Source organism: Vicugna pacos, chromosome 23, assembly GCF_048564905.1.
Source record: "Vicugna pacos chromosome 23, VicPac4, whole genome shotgun sequence".
Taxonomy (NCBI): domain Eukaryota; kingdom Metazoa; phylum Chordata; class Mammalia; order Artiodactyla; family Camelidae; genus Vicugna; species Vicugna pacos.
The window spans coordinates 22,520,681-22,532,911 of NC_133009.1; the positions used below are offsets into that span (position 1 = coordinate 22,520,681).

General features: G+C 34.5%; 1 protein-coding gene across 1 annotated transcript in view; it reads right to left on the reverse strand.

Moving 5' to 3' along the window:
• The window catches only part of DNAH14 (dynein axonemal heavy chain 14), a 274,100-nt gene that overhangs the window by 240,840 nt on the left and 21,029 nt on the right, over positions 1–12,231 (reverse strand). The window contains exons 5-7 of the mRNA XM_072948673.1: positions 4,732–4,862; positions 2,139–2,291; positions 791–903 (exon numbers count right to left, since the gene is read on the reverse strand). Coding sequence (XP_072804774.1) covers positions 791–903; positions 2,139–2,291; positions 4,732–4,862 — 397 coding nt within the window. The remainder of the gene's footprint in view (positions 1–790; positions 904–2,138; positions 2,292–4,731; positions 4,863–12,231) is intronic.

Sequence of the window (12,231 nt, forward strand, 5' to 3'; positions counted from 1 at the left end):
TAATTATTTCAACTATTTACCATATTAAATGTAACTATTCAAAATATTATTTATCTCTTTTCCGGGGACCCAGCAGATAGCAGCAGGCACAAGAAAAGACAGGCATTAGACATGAAATAAAAATTTATAAAATTAGATACAAACAATGAAAGAACAATATTCTGGGACTACTTTGTGAACATAGTACTGCTCTGCTCAGTCTCAGGAATCCTGATGTGATGTGATGTGATATAATGTGACTTATAACTAGATAAATTTTAAAATGATGACCTTAAATCAACAAGCTGCCCCCACCTCCCTAAATCTGTTATATATTCCTTTATAACATTTCATCTTCACCAGACATGTTACATAGTCATGTGTTCTCATTATTATTTATCACCCACCAAACTCTAAGCTTTTTGAGATCAGGATGATTGGTTGTTCAATACAGTATCCCCAGCATCTAGAATAATGCCTGGTTCTTAACAGACTCTCACTACATATTCATTTAATGAATAAATGCATAAAAAACAAAAGGTAAGTTAAGATAATTAGAGTCAATTTAAGTTTGTTTGAGTGTTAAAAATCTTTTTCTTACAATACTCTTCCAAAAGGATTAAAATTAAGACTTTTAATGCTTAAATGGGTACACTTCCCTCATCTAAAAATTTTTTATGAAAGATCTCATTTCCTCTATAATTCCCCATGAATATAACATTACTGTAGTAGAACCCAGACGTTATCCAGGCAATTGAAATTTCACCAGGATCATACTACAAATAATTGGTTTCATTTTCATTCATCTCACCGAAAATTAGAAAATATCTTGAATTGTTGTAATAAATAATAACATCTTCTTTCTAGTAGCCATTCCAAAGAAGGTACAAGTTCTATTTCTTCTACACCACCTATTTTAATAACCTGCACATAAAAAGCACAAAACATGACTTTACTTCTTGAAAAAACATGCATTATTTTCAAGAAATTAAGAAAAGCTGTATTTGGCTCATAACTATTTACCTTTTTTTTATTGAAGTATAGTCAGTTTACAATGTTGGGTCAATTTCTGGTGTACAGCACATTGATTCCTTTATAATTAATCTTTTTTATATCTGACCTCTGCTACTTCATCTACACTCAAACTTTATTTCCCTTCACATACTGCTTCTACACTTGCCATTTTCTGAAGCTATTTCTCATACTCCAGTATAGAGAGAGCAACAGAAACATCTTCACACTGAGATACTTTTCACAAACAGCTATTCATTCTTGAGTCTCATAACTATCACGTTTTCTATAAAAGTAATATTTATACAAGTACTTAATTTTAACTACAGGGATGCAGTAGTTTCAAAGTGGATAATAATTCCATTACCCAGGTACCTTATTTTAAAACTCAAAAACAACATGCCCTTCATCTCTTCCCAAGAGTCCCTCTCCCCCATCCAAATGTAATATTTTCTTAAATTTCTTCCATAAAAAAAAGTTGCCTATATCAGCATATATGCATTTATGTGCATATTTATATTTATATGGAAGTTTTTCCTTCCATTTTCAGTTGATAATGCATATTAGAGGTATTTCCATATCTGCATATATGGGTTTACTTTACTTTGATGTAGCCCCGCCCATATATACTTAGAATTAGATTGGGAGGTTGGGATGGCAGAGGAAGGCAGACAAACACTAAACAAATGATCAAAACAAGTAACTGTATAATTACAATTTGTGATAAGTTATGACATCACTTATCAAAGTACTATATGAAAGTGTAACAGGGGGATTTCTAGATCTGGGAATGAAGTTTCTGACAAATCTGAGGAAATAATCTTTTCTTTTATTATTATAATTCTTATTATGCCAGCAAATACATGTTTTCTAGTTCTTCCTTTAAAAAATTGTACTTAGTATTAATAAAGTATATGAGAGAGAAAAAAATTTCTTAAAATTGAATCCTCAAACCTAAAATTCTACAAAAAAGAAAAAAAGTTCCTATTAAAAAACTTTATTCCCAAAGGTCCTTAAACATAAACTGTTCCTCAAATAACCAGGTTTGCCTAAAACCCAAAAAGATAAGTTTATCCAATTAAATTATAAAGTGAATAAAATTTTTCCAGTATGATTCTAAAAGTTGAAAAAGTCCATTGTAATATTACCTTAGAGATAAATGAAGCAGTAATAATCCAAAATTCTTTGCAACGTCTAGCTCTGTGGGCAGAGACTACCTGAAGATCATACGGATTATAAAGAACTTCAGAAGTTTTCCGAGGGAGGCAATACACAAATTCTCCATCATCTTTCAAAGGTTCCTAGGGTTGAAAAAGTTTTTTTAATTAACTTGACCAAATAAGTAGTAAAATGGCTGAACAGATTATTCAGTAAATTGAAACAATTTTAATATAGATTAAAAATAAGAATATTATTGAATGAAGCTAACATCAAATTGTGTCTAATCAAAGTTCAACAAGATCAATCTCTTAGAGTAAATGTATTAAATTTTCTTCATTCTTACACATAATGTGGTGATAAAACATTCATGAAAACTGATCTATATGCTTATTAACCAAAGAACTTGATGACATACCTTCTCATAAATGTTTCACATACGTTATCTTTACAGAGTTATTCTCTTAAATTTGAGATGAAAGCTTGATCTTTTTAATCTCATTAAATCAATACGGAAATTAATATTTTGAGAAGTTAGGTAATTTGAGAACAGTCACAAAGTCAGGAAGTGGCACAGTAGGGACGAATACAAGTCTGTCTAAATCCACGTTCTGAGCTATTGCAATATACTAAGCACCTCTTCTTTCTTCACCTGGCATTACTCAGAAATCAGACATTACACATTAAGAAAAGTTTTAAATAAAGTTTATTTCTTTTAGCTTTGAAACTTCTAACTCTGTCGATGAAAACTCTACATGAAAGTTAATTTAGCCTTTTCTGAAAAATTAAATTTTATTATGAAAGCATTTAGTATTCTTTATAACAATTCAGTGATGCTTTCAGAAGCTGTTGAATTGAGTAAGTGAACAATTTCTAATTACTGTAATTTAAAATTTTGGATCTAGTTTTACTTAAAAAATTTTTTTTCTTTCTTAAAGACACTGTTTCCTCTCAATTATCTTGGTTTTACACTTTATTATTTTGACTTCTGATCTAATGTGCACTTAGAAACCTTAAAAAACAAGTTTAAAACTGCAAATAAAATGAAACAAGCTCTGAGTGATGACTTACATAGTTCGTGAACTTTCTTATAATTATTTGACTACTCGATCCATTTTTGTTCTAAATTATGTCTCCAAAAAGTTGAGGTCACTAAAAACTTAATGTAGGCACAATTACTCTAAATGGATCATATATATAATTAAATAACCTAATTATAGAAGCACAAGAATGTTCTAATTAAATTATTCTTTTTCAATTAAAAACAAGTGGGTTTTTTCTAGTATTCTCAATCCTTTCTTCACATACAAATGAAACATACCCTATTAAAGAGTCCATAGAAGGCTTATGATATTAAGCTCATGTATAGCTATTTTTTTTAAACTACCAATGCCAGTCACCATGCCACAAGCATTATCTCACTTAATTTTCACAGCTCTCTAAGTACTATTATCTCTAAGTACTTACTCCAAGTACTTACTATTATCTCCATTTCAAGGTCAAAGATACTAAAGCTCAGAGAAGTTAGGAACTTGACCAAAATAACAGAGTGAGCATTTAAACGAGATTCAAAACTAGGTGAATCTGATTCCATCATGCAGGTACTTCAAATTAATGTTGCCTCTGAATAATGATCAAAAGTCCATTTATCCTCATAGTAACAGGCTAGAGAAGGGATTAACAAACCATGGCCAAGACCAGAGGCCTATTTTTTAAATAGTTTTACTGGAATTCAGCCACACTCATTTGTTTACACATTGTCTATCCCTGTTTTTGCACTACAATGACAGAAATGAGTAACTGTAACAGAAATCATATAGCCTGCAAAGCTTAAAATATTTATTAAGTGACTCTTCCCAAAACAATTTTGCTGACCCCTAGTCTATAACAGTGGTTCTCAATTGTGCATCAGAATCACCTGGAGAGCTTAATAAAATACAGATTGCTGAGTTCTATCCACAGTTTCAGATTCAGAAAGTCTGAGGTAAAGATGAGAATATATATTTCTAATATTTTCCGAGGTGTTGCTAATGCTGCTTGCCTGAGGACTGCACTTTGAGAATCCCTGATCTGAAAGTAGGAAGAGATGATCCTGTTCCATCTTAGATCAACTATATAATAAATGAGGCCACAGAAGGCAGACTTAGTTCTTATCACAGTTTCTACTTCTGGTCATGTGACCTTGGACAAGATAAAATCAATAATGGGTAAGGAGAAAATACAAACATAAGAAAACAGAAATGAGATTAGAAAAGCAGTACCAGGGAGTACGAAAGTGAAAAGGATCAAACGTTGCAAAGTACATTAGGATTTCTCTTAAATCACAAACAAAGCAACAGGAACGTAAGTGTAGATTCCAACTTTAAGGAGATGTCTGATTTGTTCTTCAGTCTTTAAATAAGTGAAATGAAATTATGCCAAACACTTTTTATAACCATTTACCATAAAATAATGATTGTTATTTGATATTAATGTAATAATAATGTCTGATTTTGATACAATGTCTAAAATAAAGGAAACAAATATTAATGTACAGTTTTGAATATTAACTTTATACTAAAAATTGAATAAAACAAATAATACCTTTAGAATTATCTTCTGAACTGCAGTTTTGAAACATCTGTATTCCAAATTGTGCTGTGGTAATACTGTTTGCCAACCAAACTTTTCTCTTAGCCTAATAATATGTGTTATCACATCATCATCCTTTGGTTCTGGTATAGAATGTCAAAAAAATTGAGTAAGTGCAAATATGAGCATTATTTAAGGATAATGTATAATATTCCAAATATTTATACATAGAGAGAAAATATAAATGGTACCTTATACTTCAAGTTTACTCAAACACTATATAACTGGAAAATAAAATATAGCTTAAAATCAACTTTAACAGAAGCTGGACAGAAGGCATAATATTTTTTCATTTAAGAAAGATATTGCAAAAGACATAATTCCACAATTACACAGGCAGTTAGCAAGAGAAGACACCAGGAACAGATCTAGTCCTTCTTGATCTCTTAGCAACTAATAATTCTCTCCTTAAAACATTCTCTTTTTCTTGGCTTTTATTCACCATGCTCTATGGGTTATCCTGTTAGCTCTTAAAAGCCATACTGACAAAACTAACAATGCTAAGAAGTAGTTCAAGATACCTGGTTCTCCAGAAATCACAAACACCAGCTGATCAAAACAACTTCTTTACTAAGAATTAAATGAGGCTTCAGCTACTGTATAAAACAGTGTCAGGACTAGGATAAGGCACTGCATGGCACTAAGAGTAAGTGCCTCTATATTTTGTGCCCTAGGCACCTATCTCACTTATCTCACTGTAGTCTGAGCCCTGTCAGATGCTTACATGAAAATACATTTAAAATACTTAATTTTATATCTAACATTAGGTGTAAAACAGAGAAGGGGAGGTACTAAAAACTAGTATAAGGAGACAGCACATACTATGTATGTCTAACCAAAAGGATATGTAATATTACATACTCAGATGTAAAAACTTATACCTACAGAAACCAAAGTAGTGTGATGTTGGCAAAAGAAAACAGGTCAGTAGAACAGATTAGAGCCTAGAGATAAGACCATTTATAAAAATCACCTAGTAAGTAAATAGGGTGGTATTTCAAATCAATGGAGGAATGATTAACTGTTTGTATCATAATGGGAAAGTGGTTAACCATTTGAAAAAACATGCAGTTGTAGGCAAGCATAAATTATAGATAGATTAGAAAAATAAATGTGCAAAAGCAAATTACAGAAGTATTAAAAGAAAATATGGGAGAGTATGTCTATAAACCTGGGGTAGTAAAGACTTTCTGAAAAATAATCAAAGCATATAAAAAAGAAAACAATAATAAATTTTACTTCCACAAACTCAGCAATTTACACAGAAGAAAAGCTTCCATAAACAAAGTTAAAACATAATTAATATATTGGGAGAAAATGTTGATAATCTATAAGAGTTTAGAGATTAATATACCAAATATTTAAAGAATTCTTTCCAATCAATAAGAAATAAACATTTTGATAGAAAGATGAGCAAACAATTTAAAGAAAAACACAAATAGTCAGTAAACATATAAAAAAAAGGTTCAACTTTATTAATAATCAGGGAACTGCAAATTAAAATGACAATGAAAAAGCTATTCTCACCCAACTGGCAAAAAATTAAAAGCTGGAAAATATCAACTGCTTGTAAGGGTATTCCTCTTATGCAATATTATAAAAGTATAAATTAATACATTCATTATTCATGATGATTAAGCAAATTTAATAGATTTGACAGATTGTTGGGAAATGGAAGCAATTTAGGACAAAAAAATAATGATTTTTCAGAATATGTAATCAATTTAAAGAACATCTTTCAAAAAGCTGGGGAAAATTTTTTTCTAAAAAGATTGATTCAGAACTGAAAAAATCATAGGTATTTACTAAAAACAGACAATATGTTATATACTTAACACTGGAGAGTGATATAATTCTCTAGCATGCTTAGGTGTATGGTCTAATCCAAGACATTAATTCTTTATCTCAGAAATTTGAGGAGACTGGTCTATATTCACCTTACATTGAGTCAAGAATATAGGGAGTTCTGGTTCAAGATGGCTATGTAGGAAGATCCTGAACTCACCTCTTCTTATGGACACTTCTACATATGGAGCAGTTTCCTCTGAATTATTGATATATAGGGAACAATTTTCTCTTAAATTTCCTCTGGCTGAGCAACAACTACATCTTGCACAAAGAAGAAAACCACAGTGAAGTGGGTAGGAGAGGCTGAGACACAATCTTGCCATAAATCCCACCTCTGGTGCAGCAACGCACAACCCACAGGAGGGAACTCAAATTCCAGAGCTTTTCCCTGAGAAGCAAAGGTTTTGAACCTCACATTGGGCATCCTAACTTTAAGGCCTGAACCTAAGGGATGAGCCTTAAAAACATCAAGTTTTGAAAACCAATGGAGCTTTTGGGTCCATAAGACCCAAAAGATTGCAGTGGCCTGAGAAATAGCTCTTAAAGGGCTTGTACACTTGGATTCACCCACACCAGAGCCCAGCTCAGAGGCAGCTGATCATACTCAGACTTTAAGTCAAAGAGGTTCATTTGTATATATTAAAGGGTTGACCTAAGGGGCAGGTATCTAATTTAACACACACATCTGAGAGCCTGCTGGAACACTCTCCAGGGACAGAGACTGGTGAACACCATCTTTCGACTCTCCCTCTACCTTCACCTACTCATCAGGCACCATTTGGGGGCTCTTCCTTTGCCTCACTATAGCCAGCGATCACCATCTTCACGCTATTCCTCTGCCACACTCCAGAGCACCAGTATCTCTCAGAAGGGAGCTTTTACATGTTCCTAGTGCTCTGATTTTTAAAGCTACCACCCAGGGGATGCCTTTTGATCACGGTCTCTGGAGGCCAGGGGAGTATGAGTTCCTGGTTCCTTGCAACTGTAAAAATCAGAGACAGTTCTTGGCTGGCTATTGCCCCTAGGGCATCGCACAGACAGCAGACTGGAACACACCTGCAGTGTTTCTGTGAAAAAGGCCTATTTGCCTGCCAAGGAGCAGGCTTCCAGTTTGACACATATCTAGTGGACTAAGAAAGTGCTCTCTGGGAACAGAGACTGGTAGAAACAGTCATAATGCTCTCTCTCTTTGCCTTGTGCCAGTTCACTGGTATCTCCCTGACAGGAGATTATACTCTGGCACCCTGATTTTTGCAGCTGCTGGCAGGAGACACCTCTACATGGCCTAGATCTGGTGGCCATCAGATCTTATGCTCATGGGTCCCACAGAACTGTAACCAACAGAAAAAGAGTTCTTAAACAGCTACCACCTACAGGGCACATCAAGAGGCAACAGACCCAGGCACTCAGTGTGTCTACAGCTCACTGATATCTCCCAGGAGAGAGCTCATAGACTTGCTGGAGTCTCAATTTTTGTGACTACCACCCAGAGACAATTCCAGATCACCTGGCTCTGGTAGTCCATGGGACATACACTTGTGGCCTCATATATATGAATACTTTAAGAACCACTGCCTGAGGGTCTGGCTTTCAATCAGCCTAAAACTAGGCTCTGACTAAGATGCCTCCCTTTAGACTGACAGGTCTTGGCACCACCTCAGTCACTTAGAACTATTAAAAACAAAATAGGCTGCTTGGACAATTACAGAGATTTAATAGACAACCAAAAGCTAAGGCAGGGTTGAACAACAAGCTTTATTTCCTACATGAGGCCACTATTTCAAGACCGTGAGAGGTGGTTGTTTCATCTAATGCATAGAAACCAACACAGAAAGTCAGGAAAAGTGAGGAAATAGAGGAAAATGTTCCAAACAAAAGAATAAAATTAAATCTCAGGAAAAATTCTTAATAAAATTGAGATAAAATAATTTACCTGGAAAAGAGTTCAAAGTAATGATCATAGAGATGCTCACCAAATTCGAGAAAATGGATGAACATGGTGATAACTTCAACAAAGAGATAGAAGATATAAGAAAGTACCAAAATGAAGTCACAGAGCTGAAAAATATAATAACTAAGTTGAAAAATACACTATAGGGGTACAACAACAATCTAGATGAAGCAGAAGAAAGGATTAGCAAACTTACTGGAAGAAAAGTTACTGGAGCCCACCCAATCAGAGCAAAAGAAAAAGTAATTTTAAAAGTGAAGATAGCTTAAGGGACTTGTGGGACAACATCAAGCAAACTAGTATTTGCATTATATTTCTCCTTGAAGGAGAAAAGAAATAGAAAAGCCCAGAAAAATAATCTGAAGAAATAATGGCTGAAAACTTCCCTAACCTGGGGAAGGAAACAGATATCCAGATTCAGGAAGCCCAGAGGGTTCCAAACAAAATTAACCCAAAGAGTCCCACACCAAGACACATTGTAATTAAAATATCAAATGATAAAGACAAGGAAAGACTCTTAAAAGCATCAGGAGAAAACAATTTATTATGTACAAAGGACTATGAATAGGTTTTTCAGCAGAAACTTTGCAGACCAGAAGAGAATGGAATGATATATTCAAAATGCTGAAAGAAAATACTTTCAACCAAGAATACTCTACTCAGTTATTATTCAAAATTTATTTTATTTTATTTTTTAGGATTTTTTGGGGGGTGATTAGGCTTACTTGTTTTTTTATTGAACCCAGGACCTTGTGCATGATAGGCGTGCATGCTGCCACTAAGCTATACCATCCACCCTATTATTTAGAATTGAAGAAAACTTAAAAGAATTTTCCAAACATTTCCAAACATAGGAAAGGCTAAAAAAGTTCATCATCACTAAACTGGCGCTAAAGGAAATATTGAAGGAACTTTTTTAAGCTGAAAAGAAGGGTGCTAATTAGCAACAAGAAAACATATAAAAGAATAAATCTCATCAGAAAGGTAAATATATAGTAAATGTACTGGATTAATCATTTATAAAAGTAGTATGAAGGTTAAAAGACAAAAATAGTAAAAAAAAAAAAACTGTAACAACAATAACTAGTGAAGGGATACATAAGATAAAAAGATGTAAAATGTGAGATCAAAAACAAAACGTGGAGAGTAGAGTAAAAATGCAGAGCTTTAGAATATTACATGCAAGCCTCATGGTAACCACAAAGCAAAATCCTACAGTAGATATACAGAAGATAAAAGAAAGGAATCTAAGCATAGCACTGAAGAAAGTCATCAAACGACAAAGGAAAAGAGCAAGAGAAGAATAAAGGAACAGAGAGGAACTACAAAACAGCCCCCACAAAATGAATAAAATGGCAATAAGTATATACTTATCAATATTACTTTAAATGTAAATCGATAAATTCTCCAATCAAAACATACAAAGTGGCTGAATGGATTAAAACAAACAAACAAAGACTCATCCATATGCTGCCTACAAGAGACTTACTTCAGAAGAAAGGACATACAGACTGATAGTATAGAAAGAGATACTCCATGCAAATGGAAACAAAAAGGAAGCTGAGGTAGCTATACTCATATCAGACAAAATGAACTTTAAAACAAAGACAGTAATAAAGGACAAAGGGCATTTATATAATGATGAAAGGGCCAATGAGCAAGAGGATATACCATTTGTAAGTATTTATGAATCCAACATAGGAGCACCTAGATATACAAAGCAACTATTAACAGAGCTAAAGAGAGAGATGACATCAGCACAATAATAGTAGTTAGTGGTCTTTAGTATGACTTCCATCAATGGATACATCATCAAGACTGAAAATCAACAAGGAAATATTGGCCTTTAAAGACACATTACACTGGATGAACTCAATAGATAAATACAGAACATTCCACCCTGAAACAACAGAATACACATTCTTTTCGATTGCACATGAAACATTATCCAGGAGAGATCACATGTTTGGCAACAAAACAAGACTTAACAAATTTAGGAAGATTAAAGTCATATCAAGCATCTTTTCCAACCACACGGTGTGAAACAAGAAATCAACTACAGAAAACTGAAAAAATTCAAAATTATGAAATAAGCAACATTTTACAAGATAACCAATGGTCGAAGAAGAAATCAAAGGGTAGGAATGGTTCAAGATGACAACTTAGGAAGATTCCAAACTCACTTCCTACCACAGACACAACAAATCTAAACTACATATAGAATAATTCCCCCAGAAAGGGATCTGAAAACTGGATGAACAAAGTTTCCATGATGAAGGGTAAAAGGTATCAAGCATCAAGATGATGGAGAGGCAGAAAACCCACACCCCAGCTGTGGTGATCCACAATCTGGTGTGATCACAAGGTATGGATCTTCTCCTTAAGGAGAAGGGATCTGAGCTCAACATCAGGGACCCCATCCCCTAGATCCTGCACAGAAGAGATGAGTCCCTAAAACACTTGCCTTTGAAAACAAGGAATACGTCCAGGAAAACTACAAAACTGCAGGAAACGGAAACCCTGCTCCTAAAAAGCTTGCAATGCAGACTCAACCAACTTGAAAACCAGTGCAAAAACACTAGGATGAAAAGCACATGAAGGGGACACACTTACTAATACTGAAGCATCTGCTGGAGAGGCAGGAACCAGTTGGGATACTCCCCTGTAACTGAGACACTGGAAGGAGCCATATTTGTAATCTCAGGCTACCTTGCTAATGCAGGTGCTGGTTGGCACCGTTTTGAAATTCTCCATCTAACCTGTTAGAGCCAATAGGTTTGACCAATTAGAGTCCTGCCCACCCTGCAACATGGGTGGACCTCACACCCAGCCAAATGATAGCCCCATACACCAAGCTGCACAACAACATCATCCAGGCCCTGCAGCTGGTATGGGGACCAGCCTTGCCCATCAGTGTCCTACAGCAGTGTGGTCAGGCCCCTGCAGTCTGTAAGCCAGCCAATCCACCAGCAACCCACAGTAGCCAAAGATCCATCACATCAGGAGGGCACACATAGTCCACATAAAGAACATACAGTGATCACCTAACTTTGGTGGCTAGGCAGTATTGTGACTCTCAGCCCCACAGGACATCCTCTTAAAAAGGCTGCTCCTTCAAGACTGAAAGAGATAGCTAATTTACCTAATACATAGAAATGAAGACAGACAATTAGGAAAAATGAGGAGACAGAAGTATATATTCCAATTGAACAAACAACACAAAGCCTCAGAAAAAGAACTAAATGAATTGGAGGTAAGCAATCTACCTGGGAAAATGTTCAAAGTAATGGTTGTAAACAGTCACCAAACTCAGGAAAAGAATGGATGAACACAGTATGAACCCCAATAAAAAGACTGAAAATATTAAAAGTACCAAAGAGAAGTTATAACTGAACTGAAAAATATGTTAGAGGGATTCAGCAGCATCCCAGATAAGGTATATGAATGAATCAGTGAACTGGAGACAAAACAATGGAACCCATCCTGGCACAGTAGCAAAATAATAAAAAGGCCTTAAAAAGTGAAGATACCTTAAGGGAACTTTAGAACAACATCAAGTAGAACAATATTTGTATTTTAGGGATCCCAGAAAAACAAGAGAGAAAGGGCCAGAAAAATTATTTGAAGAAATACTAGCCAAAAACTTCCCTAAT